Source organism: Panthera pardus, unplaced genomic scaffold (assembly GCF_024362965.1).
Source record: "Panthera pardus isolate Hobbes unplaced genomic scaffold, ASM2436296v1 HiC_scaffold_11, whole genome shotgun sequence".
Lineage (NCBI taxonomy): Eukaryota > Metazoa > Chordata > Mammalia > Carnivora > Felidae > Panthera > Panthera pardus.
This window is the reverse complement of record NW_026526666.1, coordinates 15,834,981-15,854,014: the sequence shown is the minus strand read 5'-3', so window position 1 is coordinate 15,854,014 and position 19,034 is coordinate 15,834,981. Positions and strand designations below refer to the sequence as shown.

The window sequence follows — 19,034 nt, the reverse complement described above, 5'->3', positions numbered from 1 at the left end:
GGAGGGATCATGATCTGGAGAGGAAGGGATTTTAATGTTGAAAAGTCTCCTCTGACGATTCTGATTTCCTGGCCAAAGTTTAAATCCACATGTTTAAAACTGGTGATTTACTGAGCCTGTGAAAAGATCAGAGCAGATGTTTGGGAAAAAAAAAAAATTCACCTCTGGAAGACTCTCCCATTCCTGGAGCAGAAGAGGCTACTTAACTGGAAAGGGTCCCCCTACAAATACATTCTTCTGGGACTGGTGTGTGCCTCGTAGTTAAAGGAGCCTTGACGATGAGAGAGGGTCTTAGTAAAGCAAGAGGGGAAGGGGTTTAGTTCTGAGACTTTGACATCTGGAAAGGAACGTTTCTCCAGGTTGGGAGCCAATATCACAAAGATCTTCATATATCCCAGGAGGGAATTTCCTAATCTCTACATGGATAAATTTTCTTTACTTTTTCCCAGAAAAGGACCTTAAAATATCAGACAACACTGGGGATGGAAACTCAGAAGGGGTTTTCTTGGCTTGAGTGGAAAGAACAAGAGGGAGAGGTAAGGCTGAGAGCTGTTTGTATTCAGTGTTGAGAAAGGTGGGGGGGGAGCTGTGAGAAGTGAGAGCACCACTGTGGGTGTTGTTTCTTAACTCCTACTGGCTTCCCTGAAGGTTCTAGTTTCCTGGAGCCTGTCAGGAAGGGTGCAATGGTGAATAGTATCTCCATATAATCAGTATATTTCAATCCTGGAGGAGCATAGACAGGGACTGAATGAAGAGCCAGGAAATGGCCACTGTCTAAGCATGCCTTTAAAGAGTTTCACCCATTAGGTAATCCCTTTTGGCAATGTCAGTGCTTAAGAATAGAGGCGGGGAGAAGGAAAGCAAGGAAAACACAAGATTCAGGCACTGGAGAAAGTCAAGGGAAGGAGGATTCACTGTGACCTCTCCCTGTTAGACGGTCTAGGGGCTGGATGCCTGGGGTTCCTGCCTCCTTTCTGGCTGCTTGGGGGCCAAAGAGGGTCTGGTTACAGGCTCAGTTCAAAAAACTTCTCCCGCTAACACTCTTCTGACACACCCACCCCCCAGCCATTGCAGAAAAGTGATCTCTCTGCTCTTAGCTCTGTGCCTTCATAGTTGGGTGTGTAGTTAGTGACCCAAGTGCTCACAGATACCCCTTTCTTACCCTCTGCTCTGCCTTGACTGAACTTGAGTCAGGCTTCTCTCCTCCCCACCCAACCCTGAACGTTAGCTTGCCTGCAAATCTGAGCAAGCACTAAAATGCACAACATGTTTCCTTGTTCGCTTACTCCCCAAATCCGTGGACCACAGAGACGCATTCTTGTCAAACCCCGCAGGTCAGTCATGCCTTCGGTCTACTTCCTCTCCTCTGCCCAACTTTCCCTTGCCACGTATTCCCCTTAACCGTATCAAGCCTTTTTTTGTTTGGCTTTGAGATGCTTACAGATTTCTGAGATCAGAGCTCTCTCTATATTGCAATAGTCTTTCTTTCTAATTAAAGTGTCTCCCTATCTAAGTCTGGATTTTGTATTTATTTTATTTTTTGACGTTAGCTTGTAGCTAAGAGTGATTTCAGGTAAGTCTGAGCCCCCACTGGTGGGGAATGAAGTCTTGGGGTCGGGGTATTTGCGTTTTTCTCGGGAAAGGCAAGGAGATCTGACAAGCTTTCTTTTGAACTTCAACTTTCCAAAGGGGAATGGATTTCTAAATGAGGAGGTTCAAGGCTGGCGCTGTAGGGGCCGCTGGCAGGGCCAGGGAATTGTTGGTTGAAAAGCTCAATAGGGATCCCTGCTAGGGGCGAGGGGTGCGCTTAAGGAACGGTTTGGGGGAGGAGAAGGAGCAGCGAGGGATGGGACGGGCGGGGGCTCGAGTGGATGGTACGTGAAGAGTTACTGGAAAGGGCGCTTCCGTGGGCGAGCTGGGGGTGGGGAGGTGAAGGGTGGTCTCAGAGCCTCAGCGCTGGGAGGTCGTGGAGCGGCGGCACGGGCGGCGGAGTAGCCGCAGCAACAGCGAGCGGGACGGAGTTAGGACCGCTCGGAGCGCCCAGGTCTCGAGGTAGCGTAAGGTTTGCAATCCTTCCACTTGCTGGCAGTTGCAGAAGATCTGCTTTTAAGTGAAACGTTCGAGCCACCCCTCTGAGGGCTGCGGCTTCCCGGGGCTCGCTTCTTTCTCTCTCTCTTCACCGGCCCTCACGCTCACTCTTTAATTTGCACGCACCCCTAAGTTTGCTGAGAGCTTGCTGCCCGCTCGGAGCCGCTCCGGCCAGGCGCCGCGGGCGGGGGCGGGGAGCCCGGGAACCGCAATCCAGAAGCGTCGTGGGCCATGTATATTTCATCAAATGGACTTTGGGTGCGTCGCGTCTCACAGCCATCAACGCTATGTGCAGTGACATTTCTGACTTGAGTGGAGGAATGCGCGAAGGAAGCCCGGGCGAAATTGTTACTAGAGGATCTTCTTGGCGCCAATGCTAATTGTCCTGATTTATGTCCCTTCTGACTAAGCTCAACGTCTTCATCTGAAATAAAATGAAAGCTGTGCCAAGCGGGGTAGAACCGCCCGGCCGCTGGTTCTGATCCCCAGGAATCAGGAAATCGTCCTGCAGCTGAAAAAAAAAAAAAAAAAAATACAAAAAAAAAAAAAAAGAGAGAGAAAAAAAATAGAAATAGAAAAAAAAAAAAAAATCCCCCAGTAAAAGTTTAAGGCGAGAAGTGGCAGAGGCAGTGGCGCGAGGAGGAGCGGAGGAGAGCCGGCAAGCGGGGAACTGGGCTGGCAAGACCTCCCGAAGGCTGCGATTTCATTATTAATATCACTATATTTTTGGAGGGAGAGGCACCTTTCTCATCCTCTCTTCCTCTCCGCCCACCCCTGCTCCCTCCCCCTCATCTACCTGTCAAAGTCACTGATCTTTTGCATTTCGGAAGAGGACGTCAACGGAAAGGAATTCCCCCTCTCGGCGAGGGCTCCGAGAGGGGGCGACGCACAGGAGGCTCCCCCTCTGGGGCCCGCGACCAAGGTAATTAAGCGGCGGGGAGTGGCGGGCCGGCGCGGGGCTGGGGGTCCGCAGAGTCCTCTCCCACGGCGGGCCGGGCGCGAGCGGGACCCCGGGGCTGCTGCTGCGGCGGCGGCGGCGGCTCAGGTCCACACCCCACCCCTCTCGGTCCCCACGCGCCCGGGAGGAGGCTCGGCGGGAGCTGCCGCCGCCCGCCCGTGCGCCGCCCGCGCGCCGCCCGCGGGCTACGCTGCTGCGGCCGCCGCCCGAGGCGCACCCGGCTGGGCAGGGCCGCCGCCCCGCGCCGTCGGTCGGCTCCCGGCCGGCGCAAGGGCAAGCGGGCCACACGGTAAGTGCAGCCGGCGTCCCCCTCCTCCGGAGACCCGCGCGTCTCTTCTTGGCCCCTCTCCCCCAACCCCCAACCCCGGGCTCCCTCCCTCCCTCCGCCCCCTCCCCCCCACCCCGCCCTTGCGATCCACAGGCGGGAGGGAGGCTCCGGGTGGGCGAGGAACTTTGCGAAGCGCCTTGAGGAGGCAGCGCGCGGAGCCGCGGCGCGCACACAACCCGCACACTCTCACACCCACACGCGAGTCTTCCTGGGTGTGCGCCCCGAGTGGGTTACGTGTCTGTGAGTGTTGCCTCCGGAGCCCGGGCGCGGGGTCTGTGCCTCGGCGGACTCACGGACCGGCACCCTGCGCGCTCCCCCTCTCACGCGCACACACCTGGCCACACACAACGCGCCAGAGGATTCTTTTTTTCCTTTTGCCAATTGTCTTTGCTTGGGGAGAAAACTTGCCCTCTTGCCGGCCCTGTGGAGCCGGTGACCACACTGAGAGCTTTTGAAGTCTCTTTCTTTTAATCTCCGTTATTGGTGCGAGATTAAAGCATTACTATCCCATGGTGTGCAGCTGGGGAGAAGGGAAAATTCAAAGAGGGAAAGACTTGATGTAGGAATGCTGTGTGGAATATTTTGCTCAGATTCTTTGCTGGCATTACTTTAACCGGTTGGTGCAATCGTCTAGGGACACTGAATTCCTGTCCTATATGGATCTGTGGATATCTATATATAATACAAATAATCCCGAATATTATTGGGCCCAAAATAACCAATTAAGTGATTCATACACGCGAAAAGTTCGATAAAAAAAGAAACTGCGCCCTCTGCTGTTTATTCTAGGAACCTCACCCGGGGACCTCCACCCTCCACCCCATCCACTTACGTTGTCATCTTGCAGGGCTTGCAGGAAAATTCCTAGCGGGGATTTTAAAGGAACTTTATTTGGAGAAGTCGGAGGTTGCGTTCCCATCGTCGCATCAGGTATAGATTTCCAGAGAGTAGAGGCTTTTGTTACCCAACTCCCCCTCCATTCTTCTCTGCACTCTGAACGGTAATGGAGCCCCTCGTTATCATAACAGTTTGTCAGTCTTTGGAATGGAAAATTCTGAGTAAGATTCAGAATTCCACCAAGCATATGGCATATCTGGCACTCGTATTGCTCTAGAAATAAGGCCCTATTTTATGACTGAAAACACTAAAAGTTTTCCTATCTTACAGAAATGGTGGTGGTGGTGGGACTACCCAGAAAGATCCTCCAACAAAATGCTTTATTCAAATTTACATAATGGTTAAGCTTGTTAGAAGAAGTTTCCCAGAAATTGTCTTTTCCGGAGACGGGACCAGGTTTTTCTGATTTGCCTAGACCTTGAGAGTATCTCTAACCTGTGGGGAATTAGCAACCTCAGATTTCATTAAGTATTTTGAACTGTATCACTTTGAATGTCTTATCCTCCCCCCCCCCCCCCCCCTTTCTCTTTGGCAAAGGAAAGGCCGTTCAATAACTGTCCAAGATTCTTTTGGAAGATAAGCAACTTTCAGTTTTTCATGAAGATAAAATTTGGGCCTTTGCATGTGGATAAGGATACAAAGGGGAAAAAAATGCATCAAGTGTTTTACACTTAATGTTGTTACAGTTTATAAACGTAAGGGATGTATTTCCTTTTCTCTTCTGGAACCATGAAGTGACATCTGTTTCGCCACTAAAGACCAACATGAGGGCATTCAGAATTCCACATACTGGCTATTAATTTGGTGACATTTCCTACTGTGAAATTTAAGAGATATAATCCTAAAATTTTGTAAGAAAACAATTTATTTGCACACAAAGCTTTTTTTTTTCTATTGAAATTTTTGTTTTGTCAGCTTTCACATGGCATGTGTGTTAAAGTGATTCAGGTTAGCTTTTTTAGGAGGAAGCCAATGTATTTTGCAGTTTCCTTTTGTATATTTGCAGTTGGTGCAACTACTTGTCTGCTTCCATTATTATTCTGAAAAAAAATATGTCAAAGAATTAAACCATTACACATTTAGTTGATATGTTTTCTAAGTGTTGTAAAGATTTGGAGAGTTTTGGAGTTACAAGAGCATCAGGGCGCTTGGAAAGAAAAAATTTCATGCAACTCAGAAAGTCAATTATTGTGTTAACAAAAATGTGTGTGTGTGTGTGTGTGTGTGTGTGTGTGTGTGTGTGTATCATATTATAGGTCAGTAAGAGATGTAGCATACTTTAAAAAAATAATTTCATCTTCAGAATCCAGAGTTTTGTTTCAGAACTTCAGGTGGGTGTACATTTTCTTAAATGTGTGTTTGAAACCTTGGATGTCTGAACTTCCCTATGTAAGAAGGCAAGATTTGCTGTTGTATGGGAATGAAACCCCAGATTTCTTCTAGGCTTAACTGATTCTGAAATAATTTTATGTATTATCCCATCCCCAAACATCCTGCCAAGTATATGCTATCTGATTTCTCTAATCATTCTTCTGTCTGTGAAAACCGAGATTTTCAAATACGAAGGTGTGCTATTCGGTTTTATTAAGAATCTCATGATAGGCAGTTGCTCATAATACCCAATCAAGAATGCATAAGATATGCCAATGGCGTTGTAATACATGTTAAATTCCTTACATTTTGAGAGACAGTTAGCAAAAGGATAGAAGCAAATTGTTTCCCATTAAGATGACTAGGAAATGCTTTCTTCACAACAAATAAATAAATGCAAAGAGCATTCAGCATATCTTAAATGTCTTGTCTAGTCCATCTCATTATGACAGTGTTTGAATCTGCTAATTTTGGTGGGTTATAGAATTTGGGTCATATCTTTATCTCTTTATACTTTTCACTCAATGAAATGTGATGATAGTCCATGTTCTTTTTGTTCCTTCCCATTCAGAAACATGCATATTTATAAAAGTCTTAATGTCTATGAGGAATGAGTCAATAGCTGTCTATTTCAGGTGCCCCCGAAGAGCTGAATATTTATGGAATAAATAGCCTACTACCACCAACCCCACCTCCTAGTGAAATTATATAATAAAACGAATGAGCTGGAGTTAACAGATTTACTGTCAATATTTTCCTCTCAGTTGATGAAATTGGCGATTATTTTTAGAATATAATTGTCTATAATTTTGATCATTATTACTTCCGTGTAATATTTTGTAAGGCTTCTCTTCTAGTGAGGGAAAGGGCCTGTGAAGGATCTTATGCAAAGTTAATCCAAGGTGGAAGGGAATTAGCTACAGAAGCCTGGAGAAAGATGTCTCATGGATGCAAAGCCATGTTATAGCCCATTTTAGTACAGATCAGTAATATCTGTCAACTTGAGGACATGACATAATTTTATGTTTTTACATTGGCTCTGCACATTTATATACCAGTGAGAGTCTTTGGAGTTCTCATAGCATATTAGTGGTTATTTTTTATCAAAGAGGACTTCTCAGTACTTTAGTGTGTAGGTAGAGATGATGGCATTATTTGAGTACAGTGAGTTTCCAAGATTTGCAAAGCAAAGAACTAGAACTGGGGCTGCCCAGAGCTCTTCTGAAGCTGCTCACATTTAGGTGATGCAGACACCTGATACAATTGAAAGCCCATATTATTTGGCAATCAGTTCAGTTATGGGCCAGAAGGGGTTGGTTTACTATATTAAACCTTCAAATATGTCATTGACTGTCTTTCTCATAATCCATTTGCTTCGATATTTGCTGTGATGACCTAGCTTTTAAGAAGCAATTGATGATTTTAACCTGGTTGAAAGCATAGCCAGATGGGAACCAGTGCCATTAAGACAATAGAGGTTAGGGGGTAAACAATATTCTATTTTCATATCATTTTGTTTTCTTTGAAAACTCCATAATTATACTTTAATGGCAACTTTTCCATTTTGACAGAGGCTTCCTTTCCCACTGTGTGTCATGACAGTTCACAAATTTAATTTCTTACTAATTTTAAATTAAGAGGAATTTCTTTGAAGTGTATGTGGCACTGAAAAAAGTAAGGAGACCTTATATAAAGAACACACGCTAGAATACATGCTACAAATACAAAAATTAGAATGAAATTAAGCAATTATGTTAAAGAACAGCTTAGTGACCCTCTGCTCCTGATCTGTAATATGCGTGGTCAATATCTTTTTCTGTGTCAATGGGAGCTCATTAAATGTAAATTCTGCAGACTAACTGAGCCATGCCATATTAGTGCTTGCCAAAGCTTGACATTTTTAATACATTAATAATATGTCTGTAATGTAATGGAAAACTATTAATCACAACTGGTTATGTGCCAGAAATTTAAGCTATAATTGGCTGCTTCTTGTCAAGAATGTCTGTCGCACAGTCCTGCAACTGCCTAATATTCAAATATCTTGCACTCCTCTGCGTTTTTCCTTGTCAGTGCTCTAAATTCGATCAATGGTGTAGTCCATAATTCTGTGTAATGACCATCATTATAATTCTGCTATACTTTAATGAGAATTCGTTCTATTGGGATTGCTGTTGTATCAGGAAACAGTAACAGGCTCACATACATTTCCTTAGTGTCCAAATTTTTCACGTACAGCCACCTGGTCATCCTTTATTTTGTGGTTGTAGTAAGGCAAATGTGGATAAAGAAAGGGATATAAGACATAAATAGATTAGGGGATAACATTTACTGTTTAACAAAAAAAACTGAAGATTAAGCTCCGAGAGCATTCAAATATATACTTAAGGTCACATTTGAAAAACAGTATTAAAAACTAATTCATAATTTTCACTTGGTTCACACTCAGAGCAGTCCATTCCTGGCCTTCAAGATTATATTGTTCTTGATAAATAAGTTGCTAAGTATTTGAAATTAAGAATTGAAGTTAATAAGTTCTAGTCTAGTAGATTTTACACTTCTGCTGTCTGTTGTGATGCCCAGCTCCCCTACACCCCATGAGAGTCTTCTTGTGATAACAAAGTAGTACACACAGATGAAAATGCATCTAGAAAATGTGCATGTGTATTATTTTCACAACCTTTTCAGATTATTAATTGTCAAATTGTTGGATGTTTCTTAAAATATCAACTTAAAATTACCACCAAATCTGAAAAAGCAGAAGGCTGTGCTAGCCACAACACATGCTTCTCTGCGATTTTTTTCTTTTTAGCTTAAGATATCAAAATGTGCCCAACACGGTATAGTACAGTCTTTATGTTACAAGGAGGAGGCAGATTCAAATCAGCAGTTTATACATGTTTAGACAAACTGCTAATTATTGCTTCGTAGGAACCCAAATATTCAACACTTTTCCTAATAGAAAATATCACAAATTGCAGCTGGATGATAACATTTTATGAATTGAATATAATGAAAATTGCACTTGCATCCATAAAACAATTATTATAAATTACTTTGCTATGGAAACACTATTCAGCCATCCCTTGGCATTTCATAGTCTCTGTGGCTTAGTTCATTTTAAGATGGTGCATTATTTAAATATATTGAATTCCTTTTACAAGATTGTTTGAAGATAGTGAACTTCCCTATTTAAACTGCTTAATGTGAATTAAAGGGTCTGTAATGGTATTTTCTAAACTGTGGGCTTTTTTGTCCTTTGCAATTGTTTAAAAAATAGTTAATTATTGGGACTGTGACACGATGAACCAACTAATTACACAAATACCTCTTTTTTACACCTGGGTTCCAAATGTTATTTTTTGTTTAGATTTGGACAGTGATCTCTAAAGAGAAAAGTTGCCAGTTAAACTCACCAATGACTAGTACTCATAGTTATGTAGGCTGCATTATCGGTTGACCAAAAGTACTTTTTAAACAGTAATTTTTATTTTCTGTTAGAATTAGTGTCATATTATTCTGCTTCATGGCCTGTTAACTCACCCTCAGCTGTTTTTATATGTGCATTTTAAATTGTGCATTTTACTACAGAGCTTTTAGTTTTAAGACAGCGTATAATATTCGCCTTTGGGACAAATTCTCTTCTGTTACAGAAAGTAAGTGCAAATGCAGATGTAATGGCTATAAAAAGATGTAAGAAAATAGAAAATTCTTATGAAAGGAAAATTTCCTCCTTTGGTTTTATTTTTGAGTATTTTTTCCAGAGAGCCAAGTTATCTTTATCACTAAATGCAACTAAACAAAAGAGGCTAAATTCTTCCATATAATGAGCAAATCCAGAGGGACAGCCTTGTGCCAACAATGCCAGTTTTCACTCGGGCTAACAAAAGCTAAGAAATGTACACGGAATTTAGAGATTTTTAGGGTCTCTTTGCCAATAGACAAAAGGCATACAAGTAGTTGTCACTTCTTTGTCATTGTTATAAAAGCGTTCATTTTCCCCCATTGTTCTCCTGTAAGATTTTCTAGCATTGCAATCCATGAGAAATGTTTAAATCTAGCTGCTTGCTCTCAGTTTTGTCAAGATGGAAATATGATTTTTGAAGCGAAAACCTGTAACTCACCTGGAACATGCACATCTGTCTTTGTTACGGAAGAGTTAAGTCCTTCGTATCAAAATTCTCCCCAATGTGAATGATTTCTGTGGTTTGCTCATTCTAGCAAAGCATCGGCGTAAAGGTTATCCATATTACACCAATTTGCTTTATATTGCATCAACCCTCCCAAATGTCAACATATCAAACATTTTGTAATGCATCGATTCTGGGGCAATAACTTTTACTCTTCCTGTTTCTTAAAGGGTGTTGGTGCCAGAAGGAAAGAATGATTGATGAGAAGCAGACACCGGGCTATAGACACTCATCCTTTTGCTTCAGATACTATCAGTGCATCTGAGCATCCCTTGTGAGCCACGAGCACTGAGGATCACCCAGGGTTATCGGATGTACAACGGCAGAGCCATCACATCGCTAAATCATCCTTTGCTCCTGGACATCTTTTACAAAAACCAAACTAGACCTGAGTGTAATAGATACGTTCTAGGACAACGAAAAAGCTGCACGTTGTTGGTGATGCCTACCGCACAAGTATGTTAGACTTCCACCCAAATCCTTGATATACCTGAACACGCACAATATCAACCCTTGGCTTTTAGATTTGGAATCTACATTGAGATTTCATCCTCTTTTTTTTTTTTTTTTTAATATATAGACTTACCTACATATACACATATATGTATATGTAGAAGGGACATAGATCACAAATAAGCAAACCCTGCTTTATTACCACAAAGATTGCCAAGAATTTAGAGATGTATTTGTCAAGATTCCTGTCAATTCATGCCCTTTGGGTTACAGTGTCCTCAGTGATGCAGCCCTACCCTTTGGTATGGGGACATTACGATGTGTGTAAGACTCAGATTTACACAGAAGAAGGGAAAGTTTGGGATTACATGGCCTGTCAGCCGGAATCCACGGACATGACCAAATATCTGAAAGTAAAACTGGATCCTCCGGACATTACCTGTGGAGACCCTCCTGAGACATTCTGTGCAATGGTGAGGCAACCCTTTTGAATAGAATGTTTCATATTAAGTGGAGGCATGTCATTTACGTGTACAGATGTGGTGAGTGTGAAAACTCAAGCAATGAGCTGAATCTGCTGGTGGCAGATTGGTGCTAATAGGCTAGCTTTCTTCTCGGTGGAGGTTTGCAGGACCTGGGATTACGATTCGCAGGGTGATTCATGCACTGGAACGTGCCTTCTGCCTTCCTTACAAACCGAAGCTTCCACTGAAACAGGCATACTGTATATAACTGAGAAAAGAAAAAGTTAGGCTGAGGGTTCAGTTTCAGATTGGAGTCTGGGAATATGATTAGGCCAAATGTCTTATAGTAAAGGATAAAATCCATTGGTAAACCAACTTTAGAAAAACAAAGTTCTCTTCACATGCCTGTATAGGGCCACCCTTGAGGTTCATTGTTCAAGGCTAGGTTAGAGTTCATGGTTTTCCTCATCAGGAAACTGATGTGATGTGGAAGTCCTTGGTTAGGAGGTCAGTGAGAAGAAAAGCAAAGAAGAGAGGAGGTAATGCCTCCAGAAAAGTCTTGTTTGTCAACTCATGTGGGGTCCTTATTTTCAAGGGTCCTGGTTTTCTATGGGTATTTTAAATACGAATGTTGGAATGTTGAAAGCATATTTGCTGAAAAGTAGTGACCTTGGCATACAAATTCAGACACTATCCTTTTGAGAGGCCAAGTTAAAGAATTCATTGTTTTTGTGGTGTACATCAGTCTTTTCCGGGGTGAAAAGTTAAATGTTATGTGAAAGAAGAACTTTGGAGTGACACATGGGATTTTCACTAAGGACATGGTTGAAAGTTTACCTAAAGGTATTAGTCACGAATTTGGTGATTAAGCTGATGTAAATGAAGGTGCTAGAGAGTCCAGATAGTGTGTTCATTTAGTTTATGTCATTTTTTTTTTTTATTACAGGCGGTCTTTATTTGGTAGAGGAATTGTGATCCCATTTTTCCCCATGTAACAGATATAATCATATGGCAGATTTTAATAGTATTCTTATCTGACTTTATTATCTTGAACCCAGCCTGGCATTTTCAGGATAGTGAAACTATTAATCAAAGTAGCATCTGTTCACAGTCCCCAGTGAGTTAAATTAACATAAGATCATCTTAGACCTAGCACTGTGGAAAAGGTTTTGTAACAGGAAACAATTTTGAGCAATAAAGAGTGTTTTTACCTAAAAGCTAACGGCTTGCCACTTTTCAGAAGTGCCTTTGGGGACTGGTTTGAATTATAGTCTAAACCTGATTTTGTGGAGGGTGAGAAAAAGATCTTGGCTATTAGGTGTCACAATGACTAAAGTGCCCTGAAAGACTAAATATTTCAAAGAGAGGACCCGTCTCTCTGGGAAACAGGTATGTGCTTTGCAAAAAAAACCCAAAAAACAAAAAAACAAACCAAAAAACCAAAAAACGTACATTTTAGAAACCAGAGACTTCTAGAAGAGTACTTCATTCAAACACATTAGCAAAACTATAATAAATCTGTAAAAGAGCAGGGACATTTGTTGGCTTTGTGTAAGGTCTTTGATAATCTCTCATAAAAGGTCAAATTTAAGATCTCATTGCAAATTTGGAGGGAAATTGCTGTGCAGGTGATAAGTTGTGCACTCCTCACAGCAGAGAATGAGTTCTGGGCCAACTCTTCATATTATGAAGAACACTCTAGCTCTATATATTGGTTTGTATGACACTTGTAGCAATATGCCTCTTCTGGAATTGTTTAATAATTTACAGATTGAAGTAAAAGAGCAGACATCTTTCTGCAGTGTGCCGTTTCCACTTGCATAGGTCCTGTATAGTGTGTTCAACCTGTAATTTAAATATGCAGCTTTCCTGATCTCAGCCCCTGGCAAGAAAAGGCAAGTTCGGCACTGTTCCTGTCCTTTTGGGGAAGGGTTTATTGACTGGGTGTCTTTAGTGTGCCTCTCTTTCCGATCATGAGTGGGAAAGGGCACATTACAGAACTTCTCATGCTTGCCTTTCACAGCACATGGTATAAGGTCTTTAAGCAAGTCAGTTCCCTACCAGTTCCCTAGCTTTGTGATGTTAGAGACCAAAAGAGAAAAAAGAATTAAAGTGATATCCCTCAACTTTCTCAAGTGCAATAATATGTATACTTTGTATGTTTACCCCAAGATCCACAAGACCGCCTTTTCAAAGGCTACATCTGAGTATGAGGCAGATATTTGGAAGCCTTGGTGCATGTAAACTTGTCACGGAGCAGAAACGTTTTTCAAGGGAGAGTGTAGGATTTGTGCCATGTTACCTATCAGTGCCTAATTTGGACTCCTTAATATGCATATGATTGGCAGAACAGATTTAATAATCTATCCTTTAAGCACATACTTTGGGGCTATTTGTATGCATATTATATGCCAAGTCAATGATAATGGCCTAATAGGGCAACACTTCCTCTCTGTAGTTTTGGATTTTCCATAAAACTCTTTAGTGTAAGGGTTCCTGACACCAGGCTGTAAAGATGTCTCAGGATGCTGTCATATCAGACCTGTTTAGGTGCTCCCTAGCCCAAGGTCTAATGGGAATCCATAAAGTCATTTGTGTTATGATTTTCACACTTTCCTCCTTGACACACACATCCATCCCTTCCTGCTCCCTCAGAGTCGTTATGGCCCATTACATCAGCGTTGCTGCCACATAAGCGCAATCACTACTTAGCCCTTATATGTAAATGTTTGCTGCAAAATGGTTTCAGAAATCACCTGCTCAGTTACTGACACCCTTATTAGCTGTGAGTATAACAATTCTGAACACTAAGGGCACATTTGGTGAGAGAAATACCCTGAAATTCCCCTGGCTGATTTGTATGAAGTTGAAGTTCATTGGCAATGTGTTAAGAGTCAGTGTTGCCGCTTTCTGCACTTGCTCCATCATTATGTGGCTGTGACTATCCGAGAATGCAGCATATAGTTTATGGTGAAATTTTAGGGAAAAAAGGGCCACGTGATTCTGTTTGACAATAGATCTCGGCTTGCTAACCCAGATGACCTGTTTAATAACTCTTTAATATATAGTGGTTTTAAATTGCTGTATATTAGTACTACCAGTATTTGTGAACATAAATTTTATGGGAGAACTCTGCCATTCCTATTTATGACAGTAAAATAGGGGAAACATATACACATATACACACATCTATATGAATTGTGTATATTGAGACTAATATATATGAATTGTGTATGTTGAGACCATACATCTTCTTTTTAATTTAATGTATTCTTTTTAAGTTGTTGGTGGCCCAAGAAATATCTCTGCTAAGGAGGAAGAATCTGAAGCATAGAAGCATAGATTAGGCTTTTTGTTTTTTAGGCTGGGGTAATATGTTAGTATAGATCATGTCCTTCTTCCAGCCACATAAAAGCTTCACATAGCACAGCTTTGTCAGAAAACACAGATCATCCAGTGACGACAATTTGTTTCAATTTGCATAAAGAGCAAATAGGATGATCTGAACCCGTGTGTAAAGCTGAAGTGACAACACAAAGCTATGACTTGTTCTTTGTGTTTGGACAAACTTAGCTGTCATATCTGCACGCAACACCCCAGTGGCTTAAAAATGGCAAAATTATCTGCAATTATCTCCAGCCTGCAGCTAATTTTCTGGATAAGTTAAACAGAAGCTTTGAAAGGAAGCCCACAGACGGAAGAAGTCATGTGCATTTGTACAATTGATGGTGCAGCAGTGCTGATGACTGTGGAAATGGGAGCCCTTGAGAGCTGCTGTGGATTTCAGAGCCAATCAAAACTAAATTAGGAAACAAAGATTATTAAAAAGTCTTCTGTGCATGTAATTGTGGCATAATATTATGAGGTGGACATTAAGTGTTTCCCTTGGAGACCCTCGGCATCATGAATGCAGTGCGCCTTTAATTACAAGTAGACTCATATTACTAAAAAAAATGGAGAAAATAAAGTACTCTGAGGTGTAGTTAGCAATACCCTCATTATGTTTACTGAAATAATTAAAAGAAAGGATGTAATTTTTCTAAATAAAATGTCAGAATTTGAAATGAAAATGGATTTTCTTTAGGAAATTTACTAATGTGTGCCCCTGCTCTTGATAGGCGTTTACTCAAGTACCATAACAGGCCTATTAATGATCGTTCCATATTGTGCTATTTCCAGATAGACTCCTATTAAGAAAAAAAATACCTTAATTATCGTAAGCATTGTGGATAGAACATATTTCATTTTGTTCAAATGGAATTTAGGAAAGTAGTGGAAAGCCTTTGGGTTTTATGATTTTAACGGAACCCAGCGGGATGGTGAGGGGTAATGCATAGTTGCAGGGCAATCCAGAACTTAAATTTCGAATTTGACATCAGTGCAGGTTGCCATCTGGTGGCTATCAGGTGGCCTCTGAGAAATTAGTTTGATAAACTGAGTTACATTTTCAGTGACAAGGCATTAATATCAATTTTCCAAAAACTGGAAATGACATTGACTTATATGATAATCAAATAATCTTAAAATAACTCTGTTCACATGAAATGTAATTCAATAAATGAATGAAGTTTTAATAACAGTGACATCTTTCATTTGAACTGATTTATCCCTTAATTATCCCAGAATGGAATTTAAAAAATAAAAACCATCAGTTCCTTCATTACTAACACTTCATTGTTATTTAGTTCGTTATTTAGACTCATTTCTTAGAAAAGTTTAATTCACGTTTGAAATGAATTCAGTTTCATGGAGATCGATCTTTTTGATCTATCACTGTATCAAGTATTTCCTTGTTGAGGAGCCTACCATAGCTCCTTATTGTCTGTTGCATCGAGTCTAAAGTACTGTAGCTGGGTTTTAAATCTTCTTGTATTCAACCTTTTTTCCCATTCCCACTAGGACCTTGTGTATGGCACCTTCAGGGGACTTATGGCTAATGATCTGATTGGGAGGGGGCTACTGCATTTGGATTGAAGTTCAGTGGCATGGCATGAACAGAATATTATGGGGAGGGAGCTTGGGAGGGAGTTGGTAAAGATTATGGTGGGGCTAACAAAACTTAAAACCACGTCATGTCACTGAATGTTCTCAGATAGTGTTCTCTGTGTGCGCAAGTGCCTCTGTCTGTGTTGGGCTGAGGCTTCACAAGTAGTATTCCAGACTTTTGAATGCAGAGTGAAGTGAGCAGAGTCATACAGCACATGCAAAACTGAGAGGTGGTGGTGTGAACCAAAGTCAAATAACATGTGTTCCCTGCCTCCAAAGGAAATCAAGGAGTCCTAAGAAAAATGAATAAAAAAGTAGTGTGTACTCAGAGGCTGGGGGAGCAGAGCAGCAAAGCCAGCATTCAGAATTTAAAGGTGGAACATTATTTTGCTGCATATCAAAGGGCCACTTGGAGAATACTATCTGGTAGCCAAGTGCCTGATGCTCAACAATGTCTGAAAAAGATAGAAAAAGGCTGGGTGGGTCAGATGCAAGCACAGTGTTTAAATGACAGCCTAGTGGCCTGGTTAATGGTAGAATGGCTCCTTATGTCTGGCAAGATGGAATAGGAGGGAAAATCATAAAACGTGTTGAGTTAGACCTATATATATGCCATATATATATAAATATGCATATATACATGTGTGTATATATATGTAACATACATACATACATAATATATGTATGTATGTATTTTTCTTAACTTAGTTGATGCTGGAGTGTGCTAAGATAAGCATGGCTCATCTACCTGGAGCTCCAATTTTACACAAAGATTAGGAGAAGCATTTAACTGAATGCACAAATGCAAGATTTTTAAAGATGAAACACTCTTCAGTCCCCCAAGGAGTAATCTTATCTGCTCTCTGTGGAGGGGAATATCACTGAAAAGTGTGAAAAGCAATATCCTAAAAATACCATAGCCCTTCCAGATTGTTTTAGGGTCTCTCAGGCATATTCTCCAGACTTTGGTGAGGTGGGCTTGCTCTCCGAGCTTTGGGATTGTACACGGGTCCTAGGCTGGCATCTTGATCGTCTGATGTTGAAAACTAGTGTCATCACACAGGAAGTCCCTCATCTCATGTGTTTTCCCTGCGAGGACAAGCAGAGGACATTCCTCTTGCTTGGAATCGTCTGTGCTTCTCTGCACTTGTGTTGATTCCACCCATCCTTCAAGGTCTGTGTGTTTCTTTATATGCACTTCCTGCCAATTTCAGCACATATCATTTTGTTGACTGAGTATATATGTGAGCCCTGCCTGTGTACTGCACTGTGTGGTACCATTTAGCACTTATTACATCTTACTGATTAATACACCCACATGCACATTTGTTTTGTGTGTTTATTGTATCCTGATTCTTTATCTGGATCACCACTCTTTAAATGAGATGATATGTAAGAAAGCCTACCGGGACTCAACAGAGACTGTGCATTATATTGCTTTCCTACTTCATAGCATTTAACATATTCCTAGGGAACAAATAAATAATAGCATGCTTTTAATTGATTACTTGATCAGTTGTTTCAATGTAGTATTTGATTTTCTAGAATGTTTTCTGTTTCTTGGGAACTTTTATCATGAATCTGTTTCCTCTGTAAATTAAGAAACAACTGGAAAAGTTTGGCTGCTGTACTTGGGCAGCTTATGATGATGTTCTCAAGAGAGGTGAGAGAGGCAAAATCTACTCACAGTTCCAACACTGAAAGCGTATATAAGGGATTTTTAAATTCCATTTCTCATTGAATCTTTGAAATGTATTTTTCCAAATAGAAAATTTGGAAAAAAAAATTAGAAGAGCTTCACATGCAACATTGAAGTGATTTTGTCATATTTCTTATGAGTCTCTCTCTCTCTAAATATATATTTTGTTTTACAAAATTGGAATCGTATCACATACATTTTTTTCATCTTTTTTTTCCCATTTACTGCTACACTTATAGCATTTACTTGTATCATTATATATTCTTAGGAAATATGGTTTTGATAGCTATAAAGATCTGATTATGTGGATATACAATATTTTATTTAATTACCCTCTCACCTTGACAGCTTAATGTTCTTTTCTATTGGTTATATATTATCGGTTACATGCGGTGGTGAACATATATCAATGTAGTCTTTTTTATTGAACATATCCTTCTTCTCCCACATTCAAAACCTCCCATATTAAATGCACATGTTAAAATTTTTTTTAATGTTTATTTATTTTTGACAGAGAGAGAGAGACAGAGCATGAGCGGGGGAGGGACAGAGAGAGAGGGAGACACAGAATCCAAAGCAGGCTCCAGGTTCTGAGCTGTCAGCATACAGCCTGACACAGGGCTTGAACTCACAGACCACGAGATCATGACCTGAGCTGAAGTTGGATGCTCAACCGACTGAGCCACCCAGGCGCCCCTAAAATTTTTTTTTTTAATGTCTATTTATTTTTGAGACAGAGAGAGAGTATGAGCAGGGGAGGAGCAGAGAGAGAGGGAGACACAGAATCTGAAGCAGACTCCAGGCTCTGAGCTGTCAGCACAGAGCCTGACGCAGGGCTCTAACCCATGAACCATGAGATCATGACCTGAGCTGAAGTCAGAAGCTTAACTGACTGAGCCATCTAGGCACCCACACATGTGTTTTGATTGTTGAGCTCCTTATATTGTATTTGGCTGAGGCTATAGAGTAGGGCTATGTTCTTGCATTCCCTAGAGTGGAATGAAATAGACATTCTGTTTGTCAGTCAGGGGGACTGAAATCAGCATGTGTGACTTAGGCAGGCCCCTCTCTGGGCCTTGCTCTTCTTTACGTGGACTTGAGAGAGCTTCTAGAGATAGGAGAAAGACAGTTTCTGCCACACAGTAGAGAGCAAAGTCAGGGGACCTCTTTGGGAGCAACAAGCTAAAAATGGGCAAATTACATCGTATAAACAGTACTTGTGGCTTTAAAACTTGCTTTAAATTGATCCTCAGTGAGAAACACATTTTATATTACAGCTCATTAAACACATGCTTTCCATATACACCACCAAAACAAAAGCTTCACAAAGAAAGTACTTACCCTTCCTGGGTGCTATGCCCTCTGGTAATTTTTTCTCCCCTTATAGTTATTCTTCACCTTTAACAAATAATTGAAAATCATATTTTGATTGTGATCCACAGATTATAGGTAGGATTGTTCTTGAAACTCTGAATAAATGGGAAAATTCTGTGCGCATCATTGTATAACTTCCTTTTTTTTTTTTTAATTTTTTTAACGTTTATTTATTTTTGAGACAGAGAATGAACAGGGGAGGGGCAGAGAGAGAGACACACACAGA

At 41.0% G+C, this 19,034-nt stretch overlaps 1 protein-coding gene across 11 annotated transcripts in view; it reads left to right on the top strand.

The window, feature by feature from the left end:
• Nucleotides 1-1,239: 1,239 nt before the first annotated feature.
• Nucleotides 1,240-19,034, top strand: part of NTNG1 (netrin G1) — a 333,701-nt gene continuing 315,906 nt past the window's right edge. For 8 of the 11 annotated variants that reach the window (XM_019457687.2, XM_019457683.2, XM_019457682.2 and 5 more), the window contains exons 1-2: nt 2,592-3,010; nt 10,003-10,758. In XM_019457687.2, the coding sequence (XP_019313232.1) occupies nt 10,513-10,758 (246 nt within the window). In that variant the 5' untranslated portion in view covers nt 2,592-3,010; nt 10,003-10,512. Of the gene's footprint in view, nt 1,335-2,591; nt 3,011-3,210; nt 3,336-4,225; nt 4,305-10,002; nt 10,759-19,034 lie in introns of those variants that run through there. The other 3 variants (XM_019457677.2, XM_019457676.2, XM_019457678.2) reach the window with 3 other exon arrangements.